Source organism: Parasteatoda tepidariorum, chromosome 8, assembly GCF_982258835.1.
Source record: "Parasteatoda tepidariorum strain Cologne lab strain chromosome 8, Ptep-v5.0, whole genome shotgun sequence".
Classification (NCBI taxonomy): Eukaryota; Metazoa; Arthropoda; class Arachnida; order Araneae; family Theridiidae; genus Parasteatoda; species Parasteatoda tepidariorum.
The window spans coordinates 88,026,088-88,053,043 of NC_141762.1; the positions used below are offsets into that span (position 1 = coordinate 88,026,088).

General features: G+C 26.7%; 2 protein-coding genes across 4 annotated transcripts in view; one reads left to right on the top strand and one right to left on the bottom strand.

The window, feature by feature from the left end:
- LOC147806500 (uncharacterized) overlaps positions 1-26,956 on the top strand; it is a 251,109-nt gene that overhangs the window by 20,250 nt on the left and 203,903 nt on the right. The window lies entirely within an intron of this gene.
- Positions 1,348-22,729, bottom strand: LOC147806501 (uncharacterized). 3 transcript variants are annotated; one of them, XM_087169293.1, is made up of 12 exons: positions 22,492-22,725; positions 15,668-15,758; positions 13,103-13,248; positions 12,878-12,989; positions 11,242-11,346; positions 9,887-10,026; positions 9,286-9,400; positions 8,188-8,301; positions 6,887-7,020; positions 5,731-5,833; positions 3,205-3,306; positions 1,348-1,595 (listed from the first exon to the last, which is right to left on the bottom strand). In XM_087169293.1, exons 2-11 carry the CDS (start codon positions 15,737-15,739, stop codon positions 3,241-3,243), a joined length of 1,107 nt encoding a protein of 368 aa, XP_087025419.1. In that variant the 5' UTR covers positions 15,740-15,758; positions 22,492-22,725; the 3' UTR covers positions 1,348-1,595; positions 3,205-3,240. The 3 variants fall into 3 exon arrangements, with proteins under 3 accessions (XP_087025419.1, XP_087025421.1, XP_087025422.1); XM_087169295.1 differs by lacking the exon at positions 22,492-22,725 and adding an exon at positions 21,605-21,714; XM_087169296.1 differs by lacking the exon at positions 8,188-8,301 and having other exon boundaries at positions 22,492-22,729.

The following is a 26,956-nucleotide window of genomic DNA, read 5'->3' on the forward strand; positions in this document are numbered from 1 at the left end:
TAGTTTCAGTATATTATAAACATAAATATTTTTTTTAATCATGTTGAAATCATTAATTATCAGATCAGAGAGATATTTATTTAACCCAAACAGAACTTTTAGTGCAGTTCGTTAATTATCGTAAAAAGGAGTTCAGATATAAAGTCCAGGTCGATTTTAATAGTCTTGTCGTTGTTAAATGTATGGTGTAATAATTGTTTATTGATTTTTTTAAGATACCATAAGGATTCACTTTCGTTCTTTTCCGTGTGGCTTGGTTCCTGTTGTTCTTTGATGATAACGATTTGGATGCCAGGTAAAACACACAGCCCTTTTGAAGAACAAACAATCCACTAAATTGCTATTTTCATATCTTCTTTAGTCTCACAAATGCATTGCATTAAGTAATCTTTAATGGCTATTTAATGAGGAAATATTTTCACCTGGTTTCAGATTTCCTTTTGTTTAGTTCATATCTTCTAGACATAAATACAGTTATACTACCATCTACAAAATTGTGAAAAAGTCTTATGAAAGTGATTTTAATAGCTTTTTTTCGTGACGTTTTTTTTAAATAACCGTTTAACTACGCACGAAGCCCCTTAAAAAAAGAACAAGAGGTGATATATATTAATAGGAGTATAAAAGCGAGGCATTATAAGCATTTGGCCTCTTTTTGTCTAAAAGCAAAAATTTGACTTGTGGTTGGTTTAAATGATAAATGGACGAGCTTCTACCATACGCCTGAAATACTTAACAGTCATGTATGCAGCTAACAATTCTCTGTCATAGTCGCTATTATTCCGTAGAGCTGGTGAAAGTTTTTTGGGATAAGAGCTAAGCAGTTCGCCACTCTTTTGCGATTTTTTGACGCAAGTGAAAAACATTACAGATTACAGAGGCTGAGAAATTGACCACAATCACCAAAGGCGAATTTAAAGCAATTCAAGCAATGTAATTTTATTCTTCATTCGAAAATCAGAGTTTGGTTTATGGAAAAAATATTTAGAAATTATTTAAAAACAACATATAAATTACTTAAAACTGTAGATTTGTCAAAAAACTGTACAAATTAAATCAAATTGGCTGAACAAATTATCGAGCTCATGATTACTTTTTAAATAAAATTGAGAAAACCAAATCCTTGCCTAATTTTGTCAATGTTACATGCGTAATACAGTACTCTCCTGTATTTGAAATCATATTTTAATGAGTAAAATAAAAAAAATTTTAAAGCATATAAAATAATAATTAAAAAAATAATAAACTTATATAAAAGACTTGAGAAATTCACAGTATTGTTCTTCTTAGCTTAAAAAAGATAATTTAAGCTTAATATATATTGGTATTAACATAACGATTCAGACATTTTGTTTTAAATGACTATTTATTTCACACACAAAAGAAAATAATATTTAAGGACAATGATGTATATATTTCATGACATGACAATGACATTTGACTCAGAAAGAGCTTTAGTAAGTTCCAAAGAGTGATAAAAGATTACGTAAATAAACAAGCTCCTTTATATTAAGACATTTTTTTTCACATTCTGGATCTTGCAGATTTTCACCTCGTTGTACTGCAGAAGAGATTTCTGTTGCAAAACTTCCAATCTAAAAAATATTATATATGTTATGGATAATGGTATCAATCAGGTTATTTTGTATAATTGACAGCTATTATACTCGGTGAATAACAAAAGTGCTTCTTTTCCCAAGTTTTAATTTACAAAATTGTTTGTTGTATTTGAACAAATAATTTTCTAACAGTTACTAAATGATTAAAATAAACACCAATGTGTAATTAAAAGAAACTGAACTCGGGGACTTAATTTTTTTGAAATTGATAATAAGTTGCCAACAGATCGCACTGTATATTGATGAAGGTTTTAAGAATATATAAAATTTTACAAAATGCTAACTGATAGCGTTGTGCACTGTACAAAAATATTAAATAAGCAAAAATAGTCAAATTTTGGCACCATATACCCCTTTAACATCGCCGTATGTTGAAAACTTTATTAACGAATTTAGATACTTTGGAGAAAATTATTACTGATGCTTGAAAATTATTTAATTTTGAATTGGTTAATATTTGCAGTTATAAAATAAGTATTTTTAACAGTAAAAATGTAGATAAATATCTTACTGTGACCATAGACACACAAAAAGCAGATAAAGTGTTCATTATTTATGTTCTCTGTAAAAGATTGATGGTATGAAATGATAATTTTTTCCGTCTTATGAAATGATACTTTTTTTGCAAATAATATGCTATTTTAATTACAGCGGTGAGTTTCTAACAGTTACTCGTAACTCTTACTTTTATCTAAACCTAGCTATAGCCATCGGTCTCCATGCCTATTCAGAATATAGCAAAAAATGTTAATAAGGAGTTAAAGCCACAATTTTGAGAAAGTGTAAAGTGTTTGTGGCCTAATTTATTCAAAATCCTCATTATCTGGGCTTACAAAAGTTTGCAAAAAAATTAAAACAAGACATTAGTTTTGATAACTTTTACTTTGTGGAAAAAAAATTATAAAAAATTTAATAACTTTTAAATTTTTAAAGTTACAAAGCTTGGATAATTCATTGCGGCAAGTTGGCATTTGCAGTTTAAAATTATAACTTTGATTCAAGTATAAAACACTTAAACTGTAGCTTTCTATTTTAATTGGCGAAAGGCATCAGCATCCAAAACACATCCTGAACACTTTGCGTGGTACTATATATTTTTTAATCAAATATATAAATATTCATTCTTTGAAAAACATTTTACTTAGTTTGCATTCTAAAATGAAAATCTTTCCTTTGTGCAGAAACTTGGAATAAAACATGATAAAAAATTACGAATTACGAAAAGGAAAAAATGATTTTAATAATGATAGGAAATTGAAGATGTGATGGTTAAAATGAGAAACTTATATGTTTCAAGATGTATAAGTTACGAGAAAATAAATATTTAAACCTAAGAGTGAAAGAAGAACTGGAAAAAGTCCTTAACTACATTTCTGGAATTAATTTTTAAAGCAAAATGACTTTTGAAAATATGGGTCAGTCGCCGAAGAGAAGCATTGAAGATTTTAAAAACACGCCACCCTCGCCATCGAACAGGACTTAAAAAAGATCTTTTAAAGGATTTTGCTTTCAAATAACACTTATTCCGTCATAAAAATTCTTATTTTCGCTTAGTTAGTATTGTTTATGAATTAAAATAACGTACCTTCTATTTGATTGATTCAACAAGCACAAATTCCCTTCAAATTTCATTTTTAAACAGACATTTCCTAACAGAAGATTTTTCCTTCCACATTCTTGCTCCAACCTAAAAATAATATATTTGTGAACTAAATAAGAAAAATTAATCTATTTAAAATAGTTTCAATTTTTTAAGAACTGTAAGATAATATTCCATATTTTGTACATGTCTAAATATGCATCTTAGAAATATTCACATATATTGTTTAGAACAATTTTTAATCTTTTTAAATTTAGCTGTAAAAATATGGTGAGCAAAAAGTATGTTATCACGCGCATACAAAATCATCATACTATTAAAATTGAAAAAGTATAGCTACCATTGTTCTAGAATTTTATTTTATTTATATTTATTTTGACAAAATTATAGCGAAAAATTAAGCTATTAGCAATTTTACAACAATAGTCTAGTGTTATATTTTTATCTACTTTCAGATTTTTAGTTCAAAGTCGTCATTACATTCGATGCACCGTTAGGGGCATAGTTGTTTCTCGTAAGAACTCATACTTCATAGCGGATTGAGTTTTTAACTATTTTATCATTAAATTTAAATCTAAAAGAAAAATGTTTTTATATTTTGACGATGATTTTTTTAAGCACATAAGATGCCATGGCAACTCAATGGATAGAGCGCTCACCTATTTATGAAGTGACCAAGGTTCAAATCCCAACGGTGGTAGCTTTATATGAATTCTGCTCCCGACTCACATCCACCACAATATGTTGAGGTAAAATACCCTCAGTGATCAACGGACCATGGATTAAAGTCCCCTTTACCGTCAGCTAACTGTGACTGCTTTTCGAGGTTTTCCTTCCCATGTAAAATAAATGCGATTTTGTTCCATCAAAAAGTTCCCCACGAAGGTTAGTTTCCCAATAAATTCAAAATTGGGTCAGCAGTTCAACGTTGGTCACAGAATAAAATAAAGACATATATTATTTCAACAGAAGGAAGAATAACACGCTAAAGTGTTAATACCCTGTAATATTATTGTTTGTTTGTTTGTATAGTTTGTAATATTATAGCTGTTTGTTGATATACCCAACATACAAGCTTCATTCTCAATCATATGACATTTTCATGAAACTTTTCCAACTTTTTTCAAATTTTATAATTTATGTAAAAAAATAATTATTAAATGAACACAAGTTAATCGTAAGTCAAGAACTTGTGAATTTTTCCCGACTGGAGCAAATTTTGTTTAGTTTTATAACCAGCTTAAAAACAGCAGACTCAATTTTGAGTTTACGACTAACAGGGCTCAACTCTGTAACCTTGAATTCAATCCAGAGGGAAATAGAACTCCCGTATCAATTATTGGCGAGACTTTTTAATGGAACTAACCAGCATTTACGTTACATTAACAAGAAAATCACGAAAACCTCCCAAGGTAAATCTTTCAGCATATTTTAAGTCTGTACCGTGGATCGTGTAACCCGGGAGCAGAATTCGTATTAATCAGCCAACGTAGGGATACGAGCCTGGGTCACCTCATTGGAAAGTGAATACCTTCTGTGATACCGTGATTCGGAGAAACGAATTTAATTAATTTCTGTTTTATAACACTATATATAAAGTTATGTATCCGCGCTGTTAACTTTGATAAACGGCCACTAATTACATTAATGATGTTAATTTTGATAAATGGCCAAAGTAATGACCACGCTGATTGTAAAAATCTTGATATTCTTTTCAACTGACATGGAAAACACTGTTATACACAGTAGACTAATTTGATATGGATTCCTTGATAAGTTTGAATCAAGGTACCAAATAATGATTCAATCCGCTACATTATTATAATTGCGACAATAATTTGAAGTTACAGATATAATTGCTCAATTTTGAGCCTATTTTTTGAGACTCTAATACCGAAGAAAATTATCAAAAGTAAAAAAATAATAATTAAGAAGGCATTGTTCTGTAGTACCTTCCTGTAATCTAATTGTTTTAAAAATGGAACAAGGCTTAGTTTTAGCACAATATAATACTTATATTTTCATGGAAGGAAAGAATTTTTTTGAGTTGTAATATATTTTCTTATATTCTTTAGGGAACTTTTTAATTTAGATAAAAAAACACTATTATGTAAATAATATCTTAATAATTACTTGCTGCTTGAGTGTAGAAAATTATGTAATACAAAATTGTTCACGGTTGGAAAAACTTTTTATTTAAAAATGAAGGGCTTTATCATGCTTTTGAGGCCCCTCCTAATAAATATTTATTTTTAGGATATAAATTGTATGCGAGTTTATAATTACACATCTTCGGTCATTATTAATATGATTTCTGCAATGTGTGATTTTACAAAAAATTGTAAAATTACAAAAAATATTAAAATTTTTAAAACTTACATTAATTAAATCAAATAGATGAGTTTAAAACGAACAAACTTATTTTCGAGTAAAATTTTCTGGATTTTTAATTATTAAAACAATCTATAATTAAATTCAAGTTAGAGAATAATATAAGCTTCAGTTTTGTACCTTCAAATTCATTGGTCTTGATACTGCAAGATCATCATCATCTAAGCTCTCCAAATTTTTTAGCAGTTGTTCGTATATTGAAGTTTTTCTTTCTCCTTCTAATCTGAAAATATTATTAAAAATATCAAATTTTACTTTTGAATGTGATTATCAGTTACATTCTGAAATTTCATTTGATAACTGCGATATTACAGCAGATAGTTTTAACAGACATATGAATATATTCAACTTCAAATTTACTTTGTTAAATGAACTCAATTGTTTTTAACTGTTAAACGCTTGTTGTATGTTCATAATTTAACTATTAATTCATTTCTCTAGTAATTAAAGGCATTAACTGAAGATTCAGGGTTGCCACTCAAATCTGGACATAAAATTCCCTGTGTTTTTCCTGTACATATTATGCACCAAACAATAAGAGGAAACAACAATTACTGTGCTCTTGTGTGAGATATATTGGGCAAACTATATTTATTAGTTTTATTTGCTGGAAAAACAGCTGAACATACTTAAATAATGCTAAAGTAAATAAGATAGTTTAGTACAGCTGAAATATCATGGTTAAATATCCCATAAATTACGTTTTGAGTGGCCACCATTTTTTAAAAGACAAAAATAAGAAACAAAATTCCCTGTATTTTCCCAGTTTGTAAAGAAAAAATCAAAATTCCATGCATTTTCCCTGTTATTTTAGGTGGTTTTTAAATTCCCCGTATTTTCCAGGTTTTCCCTATTCTCCCTGTGCAGTGGCAACCCTAAAATTTTACCGTGAAGCGCTATTTACGTTTGAAGAAATTATAATTTTAAAACCTTAATTGGGAAAGCAACTATAGAACAATGCATAAAAACCCAATATAGACATCAATTGCAGAGTACTCGAATTAAAAACTGGAATTTAGGGTTCGAACCTGGAGTGCGTCAAAAATGCAATTCAGTCAACCAAACACAATTCGAGATACTTTCCTACGAATAAATTCGGCCGAAGTTAGTTTTCTTTTTTTTGTAAACATACTTTCTGGTCTTGAAACTTAATTGCTTAATCTAGGTTTGCAAGATTTCAGATTTTTATGCTACTTTTGAAAGCGTAGGAAAATTTACAATAAACAGATTCTTCCGCGATATATCTTCATTTCAACTCTCCATATTTGATACTTACCTAGATAAAATTTCATCCAATTCTTTCTCCTTGTTAGGTAGCTGCTGATGAGAATGATAATCTCGCTCCTCTCTCTCACTCATTTGTCTTCGGCAAGCATTCAGTTTAGTTTCATAAATAGTCTCCCATATCACCTTCAAATCATAAAAAAATGTCTTATTATAACTTTATTTTGAAAGAAGCTGAAAGGGAACTAATTTTTATAAAATGAGTATATTTTAAATTATTCAGATATATAATTATGTATTATATTACAATTTCTTATTGTTTCTACTAATTAATGAAAAATAAAGCAGGTAATGGAAAATAACAGGTAATGAAAATTTACTTAAGCATGCACTAAAGCAAACATTTTGATTTCCAACTAAATTAATTTTGACTTTTGTTACGCATAAAAAATTTTTCCTTATAACTTTATTTTGAAAGAAACTGAAACGGAACTAATTTTTATAATATGAGTATATTTTAAATTATTCAAATATATATAATTATTATGTATGTTACATAACAATTTCTTTTTTCTTTCTACTAATCAATGAGAAATGAAGCAGGTAATGGAAATTTACTTAAGTATGCACTAAAGCAAACATTTTGATTTTCAACTAAAAAAAATTTAAATTAATTTTGACTTTTATTAGCAATAGAATTTGCTACGCATAAAAAAATTTTCATTATAACTTTATTTTGAAAGAAGCTGAAACGGAACTAATTTTTATAAAATGAGTATATTTTAAATTATTCAAATATATATAATTATTATGTATGTTACATAACAATTTCTTTTTTCTTTCTACTAATTAATGAGAAATGAAGCAGGTAATGGAAATTTACTTAAGTATGCACTAAAGCAAACATTTTGATTTCCAACTAAAAAAATTTTTATTAATTTTGACTTTTGTTACGCAATAGAATTTTTATTCTTAAAAAATAACATTCGTGATTATTTTTATCCTCTTTATACCCTGCTTTCAATATATAGTTCAAAAATGGCAATATTTTCATCAGTTAAGAAATTACTTTAATATTAACTATTTGCTTTGCATGTCTTTACAAACAATTTGTCCACGTGAAAATATAATTGGACTTACTACTGTTGGTCGGAGTTCTTAACTGCAACGAAAAGTCATAAATAAGGTAAGAAATTTCAATCAAATGAACTTGCAGGATTTTTTGTGGCATATAAATATCTTAAGGATTGAGTCTGGTGGATTTTGTATTAGAATTAAAATATAAAGAAATGCTGCATAAAAGTATGCAAAATTTACTAAAATATGAGTAAAAGCAAAAATATTTCAACTTACTGGTTTTTCGATCTCAAATGCTTGTTCCACAGCAGCTTTCATCTCATGTTCTCCAGCTGAATTCCATGCAACTTCAGCCAATCTTTGATTTAATTCCTCTTTTTCTCCAACTATCTATAGAGGGATCGTCATCGATTAGATTACAGAATATTTAGAATTGATGAAAATGCTTTTTTTTTTAACAATAGATTAAAACCGAAAAAATTGCCAGCTGAACTGTAAATAAGATACCCGCTCACAGAGAGAACAAGCGAGAAGAGGCATACGAGGAGTGAATCCTTATACGTTTGGACTGGCATGCACATGCGCATCATTCGGGCCAATTTACTCTCATATAGGAAATTCTTTAAGCAGAAAAGAGCATACAAAAATAAAAATAGTGAGATTAACAGGAAATGAGTCATACGACTAATTCAGAGAAGTTCAATTAAAATACAACAGATGAGATTTTTTGGCCATTTCTATAGATCTAATAATGAGAAGCCAGTAAAGGAAATAACTTTTCACAAGCCAGAAGGAAAATGAAAGAGAGGCAGGCTGCGTAAAAGAGGGCTAGATAATGTAGAAAAGTGCCTCAGCAGTTAATAGATGGAGAGCATTGTTTTTAGATCGATGAAGCTGGATAAATCTTCTTGAGATAATCGGCTGTAGCGCTGGTAGAAGATGAGATAATAAGAAGAATGAAATGAATGTATATCAGAATATTACGTTTGTGTCCAATAAGATAGCATTCAGTTGTTTTCAAAACTAATATAATAATTACTTTCGGATGATTTTAAACCCAAATACTAAGTTTTAGTAGCTTTTTAAGAGCCTGTAGATTTTTGTTTAAGATAAAGTTTTATTTAACCTTTCAATATTAAATTTAATATTCTAAATTTAAACGCTAAAATTTAACGAATTTAACTATAAAAAGCACCGGCACTCAAAGTACTAGTACTTTTCACTGTAAATGCTATTTTAACAGTAAAGTTTACAATTAAACCATAAATAATTTATATCTCTTTGTTTTACTGTAACATTTACACTGTTGCATCACATTTTGTAATGTGTCTCATATCTAATTATTAACGTCTTAAAATAAATAGTTTTTTATACCTTCTGATAATCATATTTAACTGCAGTCAGTTGTTTTTTAAGCTTCAAAATATCAAAGCTCAAATTTGAATTCTTAAACAGCAATTCTTTTCTTGCATCTTCTTCTTTTCTTAACCTAATAATAAAAAAGAAAAAGAATTTTTACCAAAAATGAATTTTAAACTGAGGAATAAAATACATATAAATAAGACAAGTTAGTTTGATGACAAGTTTCTATTTACGTAAAGCATAATATTTAAACTACTGATCAATATATATATATATATATATATATATATATATATATATACTATTGCATTAATATATTTTGCTTTGGCTATATTGATACAATATCAGAAAGCACTCTTTTTTGCGGATATAATCGTGTGGGATGATGAAAAAATTATATCTTTTTTTCCGGCTTTTTTTTTAAATAAAATTTCATCCTTTTTTTTTCTTTTTTTTTAAACTGTTGTTTGTTATTTTTTTACTTATTATTCCCCCCCCCCTTTCTTTTCATATGTCTATAATTTTTCTTTATTTTATCTTCATTTTGAACTTATATATGTATCTATCTTATGTATTAAAATTACTGTTGTTAAGAATTTTCAAAAGTACTTACTTTGATACTGCATTTCTCAACTCGTTTTCACTCTCTTGAAGTCTTCTTCGAAAATCTTCCACTTCAGCTTGTTGTTTATTACACAAGTGTTCTAATTTTTCTCTCTGTTCTTTAAATTTTTTATCTCTATTATCTCTACCCTAAAAATTCAATAATTGTGTTAAAAATATTCATTTAAAAAAATCAAATATATGTAAAAAAAATTCATTTAAAGCAAATATTTTTAAAAAAATATTTGCATGGTACTCAAAATTGGTTTTCATTCACTGTAACGATTCAGGAATTTTTAACCAGAGATTGCATATTTAATTTACTGTCTATGTCTAAATACTTCTAATAATTAGTGCTATTAACAAATATATAAGGGTGTTCTGCAAAGGCTGCACTTAATGGATATTTTTGAAACTTTCATCAAACTGCAGACAAAAGTTGCAGGGAGTCTTAAAATAATATCAACTCAACTGAAATGATAATTACTTAGGGGGTGATAACTTGAAAACCATTTTTTTTTAATTTAAAGCACTATGAATTAGTAATATACCGCAGTATTTCATAACTCGCTAATTCTAATTTAGTTTAAATTTATTGCAAAAGTACTTAAGTTACTTTTCCTACAATACCTTATTATTTTCTCTACTTGTACTTTGCAGTACTTAAATTTCGTTTCCTTGAATAATGGCTTCTTACTTAGAAAGCAAACTTATTAGTATTAGTTATTACTATCAGTTATTATTTATTAGTAGTATTATTATTCGAGTATTAAACACACTGTTAAAATGAATATTTGTTTGAAATTTTTTTCATTGCTATATTTACTATTACTATAAGTATTATTATTATTGTAGTTATTATTATGTTTACGAGAAGAACCTTTGGTACAGATGAATTTGTGAAATCGAAATCAGATGTACTTTTCGGAACACAAAATAAAATCAAGGTCATTTGAAAATAGATTGGATGTTACTCTAAATAGATTTTTATTCCACAATAACAACAAAAAAAATTCTTCCTCTGATATTTATAATAAAGTAATTTACTAGATCACATTGTTTTCTTTTAATCTATCTTAATTTAGCGCAATTTATAATTACAACTTTTTCCTTACTAACCAATTTGTAAATCAAATAAATCGAAATTAAACAAAACAGTAAAAAACATTAAACAGACAAAAGGTAAAAAACATTAAACAGTCAAGAATTAAAATCTTAACCTAAATTCTTAGTTGGTGAATAAAGTTTAAATTTAGAATTAGCCTTGGATTTTCATATCTTACTGTAATTAATTCAATTAATTTTTAACACAGAAAAATATAACTTCCAACCTTTCCTCTCTCCTAAAAATTATTTTCAACTTACTTGTTTTTCGCTCATAAGTTCTAATTCCAGAGCATGAATTATCCATCCCTGTTTGATTACCAGGTCACTTAAAAATTCAGTCTTTTCTGCTTCCTTCGAAAAAATCTGGGAGAAAAAGAAGAGCTATTTTTTACATATCACATTATGTCTTTAAGCAGGAACAGATTAATATAAAAACTTGATGTATAGAATATAGTATAAATGAAAAATAGTTTAAGAAATTTGAGCCACCAGTCATAACTAAACAAAGCTTTCGAAATTTTAAAAACTGAAAGGAAAAAGAACAATACGCAGATTTTTTTAAGTAAAAAAAAATATTTTTTTACTTATAACTCAATGACATATGTTTTAAAAGCAAATACATAATTCCTGAAAAAATATTTTCGTTAAATAGCTATGTAATTATTCCTCAGTATTTGTATTGAAAAGTCAAAACTTTTATACAAAAAATGCTAATTTACATTCAAAAATAATGTATTAATTATTCGAAACATTGCGAAATAAATGAAATTTTGCAATCAAAAGATATTTCTTTAGTAATTAAATTTCGATTTGTATTTAATACGGGCATTAAAAAAAATTCATGTTTTTCGATATTGTCTTAGTTTTTAAAGTTAATATCGAAGAATTGGTAACTCAAATTATAAAAAATGATAGCTGGAAGAAAAGTAAGCATTGACTCGCAAATTGTTGTTTATTATTCTAACATAGCTGCCAACCTTAGGAGTCGAATAGTAGGAGCACTATACACGACAAAATATACCCACCAATTACGATAGTAAGGCAAAAATTTAACTAATAAATTAGGACATTAATGAAAATATATTTAAATTTCTTATGTAAATTAGTAAAACAAAACTATAAGCACTACCTTTTGTGGAAAATTAACAATATCAATATCTTATATTTAAGAATACCAGTATAAATAGTTTAAAAACTACCTTTACCCATTAATAAACTATTCTTCTCCAAATTATAAAACACAGGTAAATAATAATATGCATCATAAGCAAATATTTCTGATGCAAGCTATTTCGTAGTGTTTAAATACTACAATGCATATTTCAAAAAATAATAATAGCATATCTCAGTAGAAATTTAAGATTTAATTTAGTGAAATGGTCAGCAGCAGCTATTGGAATAATGTGTTCCAATAAATCTACTAAAACTTTCTTCTGCGCAATGATTACAGGAATTGGCAATCAGAACAAAGGATTGGCTTAAAAACATAAATATTGCAATTTTACGAAAATTCGTATTTTTATTTTCTAAACTAAGAAATCTGAATTCCGATTTTTATTTTTTAACTTATTATGCTAAGAAATCTAAAACACAATCTCAATTAAAGGATAGATTATAGTATAACTGAGATATGCAGTGGCTTAAAATCATGGAAAAGCTGTATCACAACATTGTTTATGAAGAAACATAATAAAAACAAAACAAGAATATAAAATTGAAAAATATTTCATAAAATCATAATATATATATATATATATATATATATATATAAAATTAAAAATATCGGATTTCATTTAAAAATTAGGACCTAATCTGAAAAATTCTGAACAGTTGGCAGCCATGTTCTAATAGTAAAGACGATATCTATAAATAAGACTTGAAGCAGCATAGTTACCCTTTCATAAACATGTTTAAATCCTGCTAATATGCTTTGGAATCTCTCTATTTTCCAAACAAATCCATCTTGATTTACCAGCAGCCTATCGTATGCAGATTCTCCTTCTAATCTAAAATGAGAAAATATATTTAAAGTGTTATCAATAACCTGGGAAAAATGCTTAAAAAAGTAGTGAAAAAACAATTTGCAAAATTAAATGTAATATGAAAAATGCATCATTACCTTTGATGGAATTCTTCGATTACTGACTCTTGAGCAGAATCTAGCTCCTTCAAGGGAGCCATTTTTTTTGTCATCATTCTTTGATTTCCTCGAGCATTGATAATTTGTTTTACAAGTGATAATTCTTCTCCCATCATTTCCAATTCCTGTAATAAATATCCTTATCCGTTACTTCAAATTTTCAAACAAATTGGATAAATAAAAGAAAACGCAAAATGTATTAAAATAAATAATTCTCCAATACTCAGAATAAGAATATATCTGCCTTATTAACTTTTAATTTGAAAGATATAGTTTTTGACTATAATTTGAAGTTTTACAATTTCTCAGGAGAAACACACATGACATACGTATTTAATTCATATACAATCGTAATTCTGTCTGTCGATAATAAAAATGCAATACTACTATTTCGGTGCAATTTCAGATTTGAAATTCAGTTACGTAGGCATAAAATAAGGCAGAAAAAAATTGAAAATTCTATTCCAAGATTTAAGAATTCAAGCAGCTAATTGATTTATCAATCGTCAGCTGTTGTTTGAGGCAATGGTTAAGCTTCAAACTTGAGCCTTCTTCAGCTTCTCGGAACATGAACCAGGTAGAATAATGCTTGATTTAAAATGTAACGTAATTTCCAAAACAGTATATTCGATTGGCTCCAAAGATGACACGATTTAGAAGACAGTTTCAATCTCTATTTAAGTTCAATATTTTCTGTAACAATGTTTTAATTCAAAATCTGGTGTCCCGCAGTGGACTGATCGTTAAGACACGGTTTCCATCAGATCACCGAAGTCAAGCATCACTGGCTGCGGTCAGTGTGCGGGTGGGTGACCACTTGGATCAGTCTGCGTAGGGACCGAGGGTGTGCGGTATTGGTCCTCGTTAAACTGTGCTACCGTAAAGTGCTCGACTTCGCGTGCAGGTCGTCGGGCTACCGAAGCGGGGGTGCCATCCCCTCTGCAGAGGATCAAAATTGTGATGGCATGTCTTCGGATCATCCTTAGGGATGTTTCCCAGACCGTCGCCAATAGCCCATTGTGCAGCTCTGGTGCGACGTAAATGAACAACAACAACAACAACTCAAAATCTGGTGATTAAGGACTTAAAAACAGGCGTCTTTCCAATGAGTTCTAAGGCATTGCTAATTTATGCATCAGTCTTCAACCGAATTGACGATTATCCTGCAGAAAATCTAATGCGAGTCAATTGGATCCAGTTATAAAACAATTATATTACTGGTAGGATTTCAAAAACTCAAATGCCTTCCTCTGCGCAGAAGCAGTCTAAATCACAAAGAGCTATAAGCAAACTGCATAAGATGTACTGAAATTATTCGTTAAAATCATCAAGATGCAAATAAATATGAAAATTGTGCTTGCCTAGAGTCAGAAACAGAAAATTTTGCATGTTTTCAAAAAACAATACTGAGCCATATACCTATCAAATATTACATTCGGATTTTTTAATTCCATTTACTTTAACGCTTATGTTGGGTAACTTACTTATACTTACTTACTGACTTACTATTGCTTATTCATTCTTACTCAAATTTTCATGGTTGGTACGATATAAGAAGCATTTGGTACGGAAGAGGCATTTGGTTTCGTGAATAGACTAATTCTTAGTCACATATTATTGTAGTTTTTGCTTTTATATGATTGCTAGTTACATATTATAGAACCAAAAGCAAATATTTTATTCAACATAACTGAATTTCATCATTAAATTGATTTTTGATTTATAAAAATTGTAAATTTGAAAGTGGTACAATTCAATAAATTTTTTTCACTCGTTTTTACCTGTTAAATACCGAATTCGTAAAGGTAAAAAAATATAATAAAAAAATCGGTAAATTAAACACTGAGAAATCACGCATAAAACTGTGGGGACAATACTGATAAAAACAGTAAAAAATATTTTTAGCTTCTTTCCGATAAATTTGAGTTTCACGACATAAATTAATTCTTTTTATTTCAATTACCCTAAATATAATATTATTCAAGTTTAGAAAATCACAATTTGAAAAGCAAAATAAACACTTTGTTTCTCATTGAGTTAAATATGTTAATTAGTTGCGGTAACTTCAGCATGCCAACATTAATTGTACATAGAATAAAGAACATAGAATAAAGAATCTAACATGGAAAATTATTAACGAACATGCAATAAACTCCCATTAAAATTCGCTTATTTAGAGCTCTAAAGTAGTAAATATCAACTCTGTTATGTTTTGACTAATTAAAACAAGGAAAGAACAATATGCGGTTTAATAGAACAATGCACAGTGTTAAAATTATGAGGAAAATTCCTTTTTCAACTTTTTCGGAATTATTATATTTTAGATTAAAAAAAAATAAAATTTAAATTTTTCGACATTTCCTTTGATTCTTGGATAAAAGTTATTTGGAAAAAAATTAAGTAAATATTTTGCTCGGTAATATAAATAAAAAATATGTATAATACAATATTAAATTCAACAGTGAAATATATTAACAAACACGTGGGCAGAAAAAAATTAAAAATAAAGACAGTGTTCTTAATAAAAATTCAAAACAAACTTACATCGTCCATTAAATCAATGAATGTATATTCAGCCTCAGTTTTCCGGAATGGTTTCCTATTCTGCGCGGCCATAGCTTTAAGAAAGTAAAATCTGAAAATGAAATAATTTTTGGTATGTTTCAATATAAGTATCTCAAAAAGAAGAATGCAAATTTGATATGTCTCATGTACGATAAATTTTAAGAAAACGAAAAAATAAGGCACTTAAAACGTTGCAAATAATAGAAATAATTCTTATTTACTCCTTATAGCATTTATGATAAAAGTGTACAATTGCTTATGAAAAGAAAGCTTCAGAAAAAGTAAAGTTTGCATTTAGAAACATGCAACCTCCCGCTCTCTTTTTCTATATTTAATTGACATCCACTAGAATACGATATTAAAAAATAAAGACATAGTGAAGGAAAAATAAATTTTGTACAACAATGATTAAATAATCAATATATAAAAAAGCTGAACAAATCGTGAAACGAAAACACTTAAATTTGCTATAACTTTTGAACAGTTATAAATTTTGAATAGAAAAAGAAAAAAGAAACAAAATAAATATTAAAAAAAACTCTTGTTAAAATTATAATGCAAAATGGTCTGATCATCTTTAAATTTCTGTGTAGTTACATTTCATCTACAAACATAATTTTTATTTTTACTGCAAGTTTAAAATTTAGTAATATTTGAACTAACAATCAAATTGTAATTACAATATCATGCTTGGTATATTTCAATAAGAGTATTTAAAAAAGATAAATGCAAATTTAATATGTCTCATGTACGATAAATTTTAAGAAAGCCAAACATGAACGAAAAAATAAGTTACCTGAATCGTTGCAAATAATGATAAATGTTCATTCACCGCTTATAGCATTTATAATAAAAATGTACAACTGTTTAAGAAAAGGAAACTTCAGGAAAATGTCATAGACCAAATGTTCTTTTTTTCTAGTTAATAATTTCACTGTTCTATAGTTAAGAAAAATATCAATTGGTTTTAATGTATCAAAGACATATTACAATTTTTTTTTTTTACTTTTTTTAAAAAAAAGAAGCTGGAAGCTATGCTCGCTAGTCCCTATAACTGGTTCTCTCTGGTTCATTTTTGTTTACTTAATCTTAAACTTCAATGTTTCAACAAAAAAAAAAAAAATCACGCAATATTTCGGCTTCAAAATATACAATTATTCTAGTTTTAGGTAAAAAATATTTTTTGAAAAGTTAATCAAAAAATGTTGGACAGTTCCCTGAATTGAGAAAAATAATCATCTGAAAAAAAAAAAAAAAATTCTGAATGTGTTACTCGATACGAAGAAATAAATTCGAAGTAATAATTCTCGTTTAACGAAACTTATAGAAATTCAGAGAACGCTTGTCATTACTCATTATTATTTTTTTAAATGTAACTAAAATCGTAAAGTTTTATATTTATCATTAAGTTATTTTACAACACGCAATTTTGCACTCTTTTCTTCCACATTTAACCAGGGACCGATCAAAACAAATCCAGACCTAAATTCCACCAAATTCCCCGGGCCCCTTACAAAATATTTTGAAATTAAATTACTGAAATTTACATAATATTTTGAGTAATTAGTCCTGACAATAAAGAAGAATCTATTGAACTGCATGATTCAAGATAAACATTCTAAGAAGTTTTGAAAGCAGACAATTGAGGATTATTTTTCTAAGATAAAGTTTACGCATCTATAAACTAAAGCAAAATATAAAACAACAAAACAATGTTATGTCAAAATAAAAATAGTTTGGTGATCCCAAGCAATTGAAATCAGTGATTTTTGCTAAAAGTCACTGATTAGCTAAATTATTTTTTTCATTGTAAGCTGTAATTATTTTTTATTTAGTACTTAAACCAACACAAAGCTATCTCACCTTCCATTAGACTTTTTACTAATTTTTGAGGCACCTCAGAAATTGTGGGCCCTAGACCCATGCCTATTGGGCCTAGGCGATAATCAGGCCCTGTATTTTATAAATATCCACTCGAAAGAGATTTTAAAAAATAAAGTTGTCGTGGAGGAAAAATAAATTTTATAGAACAATGGATAAATAATCCATAATTAAAGCAAAAAAGCTGAACAAATCTGGAAAAAAAAAAACACTTAATTTTGCAGTAAGAAATTTTTAAAACAAAAAAAAAAACGCTTGTTAAACTCTTGTCTTTTAGATTTTGAGCAGCGAAGCAATATATAAAGTAATTAAAAGAAAAAATTTATAAAAAATTCACAAAAAGCATTTAAATTGCAATATAAAATTCTTATCGCAAATAATCGTAAAATTCTGAAGACATAAATTTTACAAATCAGTCACAAAGGATATCAACAAAAACTTCTAGTACATTAAGTGATAAAAAACGAGAGAATAGAGAAGTTTTTGTTAAAACTGATGAGAAAAATATTTCTATGTTTTGAAAATTAAAAAAATTTAAGCTATTTTGTCAGTTTGAGCAGCCAAAGAATATTTAAATCAAAATGTAATGTTCAAATATTTTAAATTATAAAATATTTTCCTATTTTGCATAAGGAACTGGAGTAATGTGAGTTAGATATATCCAAGTAAATATTAGAAAATTATAATGTTTTTTATAATTGAGACACATAAAGTGTAAAATATGGTTTTGAAAAGTAAAAAGCATAATTTTGGTCAGATGATTAGCATATAATTTAAACTTATGAAGGTAATGTAAACATGGAAAAGAAAACTAATATGCACATATACTTTATAAAGTTCTTAATAAGTTCTAATAAAGTTCTCATACTTTATAAAGTTCTTATACTTTACAAAGTTATATACTTTATAAAGTAAAATACTTTGCTAAGATACTTAATACTTTAAAATACTTTATAAAGTTCTTATTGTTTAATAATTTTTTTTAGAAACTTAATCAGAATAGTATTTATTACAATTATTGCTGCGCAGGTAAAAGTGTTAAAAATTCACAAGCTCTAATTTTATTATGAAACTGGAAAATAATAGAATAAAAATTAAAAATTCGTGAGGGAAAATAAGAGATTAATAAATTCACAGAAGGATTAATAATACACACACACAAGAATTTAAGTCTTTTAAATGTGTAAGATGTGTATATGTGATATGTATTGGGATTAACATATTATTAAGAAGAAATTGAAAGTAATGATAAAAACATATCTTAGATAATTAGAAAAAATCAAGAAAAGTGAGAGAGAAAAAATATATATATATTACTATTAAATAATAGGACTTCGGGCCTCTAATAAAAATTAAGGTTAACATTCTTCAAAATAATTATAATCCTCAATAAAATAAACATAATAATCGAGCTATATAAGACTCATCCCCCTCCCTGCAAGTTCCTTTTTCGTAGGTTCGCTACCTACACTGGACAAAATAAAGATTCATTGTTAAAAATTATTTTATACTCAATGAATGTTTAAATTGCTTTACTCGCTTTATTTATTAGTTGTTTTTAATTCGTTCTATTTAATTTTAAAAATCAATTAAATACAAAATTAATTAACACTAATTTTTGTATACTCATTATCATTACTTACTTTATTTTATATTTTTTGAATAATTATATAGATTAAAAAAATTCTTTTTCAATAAACATTTCATATAACATTTCATATAACATTTAAATAAACATTATTTCATAATATTTATTATTAAAATTATAATATACTTTAATTTATGTTAATTGACTATATGAAATCAATTAATTTTATTTATAATAAATTCTAGACTTCATTAATGAATAATGCTTTCTTAAATCCTTTATTAATTTAAATGAATATACACACCAAGTATAATTTTCTTTTCCTTTGTATACAAATTTAATAAAATTAATTTTTACCTACTAATTTTATCAATTTATTTAAATCTATAAACGAATCTTGAAATCCAATACATATATGATAAATAATCAATTTATTAATCATATCTAATATAATAAAATGATATTAAATCTTTTGAGTAAAAAAATATATTTTAATTCTCTTCAAGTAATTTTAAAAAATAATTAAAGATGAAATTTTTAAATATTTATTTTGTATACTCATAATTAATATTTATATTTTTTACTGATTCCAAAATTACGTAGTTTTTTAATAAACATTTAATAGTATTAAGCAGTATGCATTATTAAAAATATATTAATTGAATAGATGATACCAATTACTTTTATACATAATAAATCCTAGACTTTTTAAACATAAGATGCTTTCTTAAATCATTTATTAATTCATATGAATAAACACAACAGAAATAAGCATCCCTTAAAGTTCTATGAGGACGTCACTTCCGTCCCTTAGACTACTATTGTCAGCAATTAAATTGCACATATTAAAAATTAGCTAAAGGACGAGAATGCACAATCACACTTTTGAAAAATCAGATTACTCAACTGAATCAATATCGTGATTCAAATTCAGGTAATTTCAAATCAAACATCCCGATTCACGTGACTTTTTCCAAATAGTTCATATGACAAATTCTATGAATAAAAATCAAGAAATGAGCAAGTTTTGCGTCCTATTTATGATTCAAAACATATTTGTAGCATTAAGCATCTATTTTTACAAAAATAAATTAAATAAAATTTTCAAAAATATTTAGATCAGTTTCTTAAAGTTATTTTCATTTATTTAATTTTTACTATCGATTAAGCTCTATTAATAGTTATAGATGTAAGTATTTTTATTATCTAAAAAATAAGACTTATTTTGATGATTTTTATATTAATATTTAAGCATTAAAATTTCATGAAATAAGATTTAAATAAATAGTTCTATCAATTTCTTCTCTTTTAAAAAAATTATGAGAAAAATTTATAATTTCCTAAACTCGGGATTTCTACCTTAAAATATTTTCTTTTAGTAAAACTAAAGTATTCTAAAACCCACAACCACCCCTGAATATACTTATTTTTAAATGTATTAATCTATTCTTCAATTATGCTTAGTAAAATATACCCTGTCTTTAAGGCATTGCCAAAGTGCGGTACGCGTACCCCCAGGCTATTTTTTGCAAGGTTGACAGTTAATAATTAGTGGTGTCAATAGCCAGCCAGTTGTGATTTTTAAATTTCATGCAATTTTTTATAGTAAAAAATACATTCATTTTTTCATTAGTGGTACACAGCGTTCTTAAAAATTTAGAAAGGTTATACAAAAGTCATAAGTTTGGGAAACACTACTCTAAGGGAAAAAGCTTTGAAATTGGTAGACAAACAATTGAATAAAAGTTCGTATCGTAATTTTATGGATGACTACTTACATATATACTGACTACTGATAATCTCTAATATATATATGCTGAATGTCAAGAATATCTAATGAAACATGTATTGAATTTAATCTACAGCTTAGTAAAACTGACAAATATTTTTAGAAATCTTTTATACAAAAAAAAAATGCAATGAAAATTAGATTGTTCAAAAGATATAAAATATAATTAAATTTTATTTTTAATTACGTACTAAATATAAAATTAAATTGTTACACTTAATGAAAAACTGAAAATTTTTTCTACAAACCATCTATAACTAGCATAAATTAAAATAAATTGAGATATACTTGATTATTTAATAGATATCAAATATAATTAAATTACGCTGATTAATTATATGCTAAATATTTAATTAAATTACACTTAATAAAAAATTATAAAATGTTTTGAAATCTCACATAACTAGCACACAAATAAAAACATCAGGGAAGATTAAATTATTCAATAGATATCAAATATAATTAAATTGAATTAATTAGTTATATACTAAATATCAGGAATAAATTATTACACTGATGAAAAATGTTTCAGGAAATATCTAATAACAAGCCTACAAAAATAACATAAAGAAAAAAATAACTCAATAGATATCGATTATAGTTAAAAATTATAAAAATTAATCATATACTAAATGCGAAGAAAATATAATAAACTTACTGAAAAACTTTTTTAGGAATCTATTATAATTAGCACGCAGGTTAAAATATCTGTGAAATATTTTATTTTTGATAAATATCAATTTCTATTAATTTAATATAAATAAATTTGAGCTTACAAAACAAATTTGTTTTTGTTAGCTTATAATATTTAGCTAAATTTTAGTCCATAATATTAATTGTTAGTTTATAGTTAGCATTTTACTACTATATTTACTTATAGTTCAGGATCCCTCTTTCTTTGCATTGAAAATTATGAAAACAATGCGTAGAGTATCAAACAGGTATAATATGTATGGGTAATAGGGTATTTTAACAGAAAATTATGCGTTAAGTAGTAAAAAATTGCTTACAAAATCTTTCCCCCTTGATCTGATAAAAAAATCATAAATTATTTCATTTTTTTAACATTCTATAGAGGTAGTTGAAATCACAAAATATTTTACAAAAACAAAATCGATTAAATAGTTTGAATATTTCTAAAATATTTATTAATAATATAAGATTCAAGTTTATAGAGATCGAAGAGAAATATAAAATGCTAAATTCTTTTTTACTAAAAAATATTAAAGTATTTCTTTGCAAAAAATAAATAAAAAAGTACTAATTATAAGTCTGTGAAATTATCAATCGTTTCTGCATCCCTTTAAAAACTAAATGTTTGCTGCTTATTCCACTTTAAAAATTATATAAATACATTAAAAAATCCGCTGCCTAACCCCCTTGAGATCCTGCATTACATATTATAACTCAGCTAAAAACTGTAGAATATCAGTGCGCATGATCAGTGACAGAGTACATTAAATTTCAAAATCACATTAAAATAAAAATTTAAACAATATAAGCTCTAAGGAATTACAAAAGAATAAATAAACATTTTTAACTTACGTTTCACAAGTTTTCCTTTTTTCTTAGACAAGTTTTCAAGTATTTCCTAGACTAAATTTCTTCTCTACAGAGAACTCAGTTGCTTATCTTTTCCTATACTCATATACTAATGACTTTGTAGTGGACGATATTCTTTCACAGGTGGCTTACATCAAGTGGTTCTGACCATCAACTGCACAAGTCTGAATAAGAGCTGATAAGATGGTCAGCTAAAGGTGGGTGGTCAATCCTGATAAATTAGTGGGAGTAGAAATAATGAATATAGTGAATGGTAAGATCTTAACCTTGACAAGTGCAATAGCGATTTGAACAATGCATGTTCGTGTTCAATAGCAAACAGATGTTGAACTATGAGAACAACTGGTGTGATAGCAAAAATAAATCATAAGAAAACTGCTTTAACTACAAATACAAATGAATAGTTAAATACAAGCATGTCAATTTTGAATAGGATGAAATCACAACTGATAAGGTAACAACCAAACACCCTACTTAGAAGATTGAATGATGGTTATTGTTACAATGAAAAGTTCTTTTCATAAAATTTATATGGATGCATTGTAAATGAGAAGAAATCTTTTCAGAACCTTATTTCTGCGTAAAAAAAATCATAAAATTATTTTTAAACTCTAATTAGTGCATAATGAATTTAAAGAAACTCTAATTAGTGCATAATGTTTCGTGCATTTAAACTCTGCATTTAAACTCTAATGCATTTAAACTAAATGCATTTAATGTACTATTTAAACTAAATGCATTATTTTGCACTAAATGCATTTAAACTCTAATTAGTGCATAATGAATTAAAAGTAGAAAAAAATATATATATCCTTTTTTCAAAATTTTAATTAATTTTCATTTTCTTTGAAAAAAAAATATTTACTACATGAGCAAGTAATAAACTTTGTTTTCGTTTATTTATTTAATTTATTTTTCACTTATTTATATTTTTTTGCTTACAAAAATTATTGATCAATCATTTTTATATTGATAGTTGGCAAAAGAAAATTGTTAAGTAATAAAGAATCACTGAAAAAGATAAACTCATTAAAAAAGTACAAACTGCAGTTAGAATTATGTAGGAAAGAATAATAGAATTGAGAAAACAAGTTCTTATTGGTTGTCGTATTGGATCAAAATATCATTAATTTTGTTTTCTATATAAAAATGTTACTTATTAAATATTGATTTAAATTAAGATTGAGTAAAAATAAACTAGAATTGTGATATATTCAAAAAATATTTGTCTTAATTTGTTAGTTTCAAAGCGGATTTCTAGTGCGATTGTCTGTAAGCGTCATTCAAGTTTTTAATTAAACAAATTTATTAACAGGCTCTTGCCGAACCGAGATGATGAAGGAAATTTTCCCCCTGTTCCCTCTGCTTGGTGCCATTCCACAATAAAAAGGAATTAGGGAAAAATTTACTTTCGAACTTGAAAATAAATTTAATTTTGAATTTAAAGTTAGCAGAGTATATAAATTTTATTCTACAGTTTGTATCTCCGATTTCTGTTAAATAACCAGAACTGTATGATGATCTGAAGAAGAACAAAATTCACACAATATGATCTTTTTAATATCTATGAATTTTAGCTCAGTTGTAACAATAAATTTAGAATTACGAGCTTCACAATCGCATGCATGAAAAATGTCAGCGATTAGTGGATTTCAGCAATAAAGAGCCTTACTGAAACCAGGGCTAAAGAGAATAGAAGGGCTAGTTCACTCCGCTCTTAGAGCTGAAGCTACGATTTCCCTCTTCATGACGTCACTGTGTCTACAGAACTCGGAGATCGCAAAGATATTATGATAACTTTGCATCTTTCTCTTTGTAAAAATAAGTTAGACTTTTTCTGGTTATTAGCCTTCAAACTTTACGTAATTAATGCATTATTTCAGTTCATAAACATAGTTCAAAAACATAGTTCAAAAAAACTTTCTTGGCCATTATATTAAAAAAAATACCATTTTAAACTTATAAAAATGTTTTACTATTATATCAATAAGTTGAGTTAAATTTTGAATCCCTGGTTTTAAAATATGCCGTTAATAGCAATTTGTTCATACTTAATCATTAGGAAACATCAACCTTAAACGCTAATTACTGAAACAAAATAATAATTTAGGTTCATAATGACATTAGAAATTTTACAATTGCTTATAGATATTTAAATTTACGATGATATAATTTATAGATATTTAAATTTAAGAGAATATAATTTTTAAAAAAAAAATCATAAATATTTAGAATAACTACATTAAGAAATATGTTATGAAATTAGGAGAATTCCAACTATATACTATATGTTTTATTTATACTTTTTAAGTACATTTTAATTTTCTTTGACTTTATCCATTTTTTAATTTTTTTCACCTGCCTTTCTTTTTGAAGTAACGAGGCGGTTTCTATTTAGATAATGAATTTTTATAAAAGTTCTTAACGACAGAATAAACGTATTGCTGTTTTATATTAACTGTGTCATTTCGGAATCCATTCCTTACATAGCTGTTCATTTACTTTAGGGAACACCCGGAAAATTATATTTTTTTCTTTTGTTTTTCTATCAGAATTTTTTCAAGTTGCAATCGCGCAAACTGGCATTTCGATAATAGTTTTCAATTCTTGTAAATTCACTGCAAAAACTGAGGAAAGTCATTATAGAAAATAACAAATGTCTTAGAATATCTCACAAAAAGAAATGCTCCAATATTAGTTAGAACTAGTAAAACCGAACGCTCCGTTCTTGAAGTAAAAGTGCGAGCTTTGCGCCAAAGTGACGTCACTAGAGAAAATCGCAGGATTGGCGCGGCGAGAGCTACTTCAAAGGAGTGAACCAGCCCTTCTATTCTCTTTAGTCCTGTACTGAAACTACATTTTAATTAATTTCGTATTTAATTGTTTTTTTAAAATTTGCTGAAGCTAATTAAAATATATTTTTTTATTTAAAAAAATTTAGAATCATTTTATACTATACGATATATATATATATATCGCATAGTATAAAATGATTCTAAATTTTTTAAATAAAAAAAATATATTTTAATTAGCTTCAGTAAATTTTAAAAAACAATTGAATACGAAATTAATTTTAAAAAAATTTGTATACTTATTATTAATATTTATTATATTTTTACTGATTCAAAAATTACGTAGATTTTTAGTTAACATAAAATAGTATTAAACAGTGTACGTTATTAAAAATATAATGCTCGTTTTTATTTATATTAGTTGAAAAGATGATACCAATTACTTTTATTTATAATAAATCCTAGACTTTTTAAGCGTAAGATGGTATCATAAATCATTTATTAATTCAATTGAATAAACACAACGGAAATAAGCATCCCTTAAAGTTCTATAGGGACGTCACTTTCGTCCCTTGGACCCCATTGTCTACTACTGTTGTCAACAATTAAATTACACACATTAAACATTAGTTGAATGACGAGAATGCACAATCACACTTTCAAAAAATTAGACTACTTACATCGTGATTCACGTGAGCAAGTTTTGTATCCTATTTATGATTCAAAACGTATTTGTGACATTACGCAGCGATTTTTACACAAATAGATTAAATAAAAATTTTCACAAATATTTAGATTAGCTACTAAAGTTACTTCCATTTATTTAATTTTTACTATTGATTAATGTTCTAAACTAGTACTAACCAAGAATAGCAAGCTCAATTAATTATTATGAAATGTAATTTTTTTTTTAAATAATATGACTTATTTTGATGATTTTTATAAATTTTTAAGCATCAAAATTTCATTAAATAAGATTTAGATTAGAAATTCTATCAAATTCTTCTCATTTAAAAAAATTATGAGAAAATTTTTTAATTTCCTAAACTTAGGAATTTTACCTAAAATTATTTTTTTTAGTAACACCTAAAATATTTTTTACAAAGCACAACCATCCCCTAAATTTATTTATTTTTAAATGTAATTAAATGTATTAATATATATATATATACATATATACATAGGGTGATTCTAAAAAGATGGGTAAAATTTTAGGAAGTGATAGTACACACCCAAGTAAACAATTTTTATCAAAGAATACATGGTCGAAAACAAAATGCAAAACCGATAGAGGGTGTTAAAGTTCATGCTCTTATATGAGTCAAAAACACACAAAGAACGATGGAGTTAAGTTATAAAAGCAAATTTAATGGCATGTGATTACAATAAGTGTTCAAAACAGTGGCCGGCAGCGGCTATGGACGCAGTACAACGGCGAAGAGAAGATAGGCGAACATTCTGAAACACACCAGGCATATCACGAACTTTCCCTGCAGCGGCCGAAAGCTTGGTGACAAGTAACGCAGCGCAGTAACTCGCAACAGGAATGGAGCTTTCACGTTTGCATCAAACAACTTTCCAAATGCGCCAGCACCTTTGCATTTTGTTTTGGACCATGCATTCTTTGATAAAAATTGTTTGCTTGGGTGTGTACA

What these genes read in the sequence shown, in the direction of transcription:
- LOC147806501 (XM_087169293.1), bottom strand. Translation starts at nt 15,739, where the DNA reads ATGGCCGCGCAGAATAGGAAACCATTCCGGAAAACTGAGGCTGAATAT. An exon ending in TCATTGATTTAATGGACGAT is followed by an intron (nt 13,249 to 15,667) that starts GTAAGTTTGTTT and finishes TATTTATTACAG; the next exon opens with GAATTGGAAATGATGGGAGA. An exon ending in TTAAATATGATTATCAGAAG is followed by an intron (nt 8,302 to 9,285) that starts GTATAAAAAACT and finishes ATCCCTCTATAG; the next exon opens with ATAGTTGGAGAAAAAGAGGA.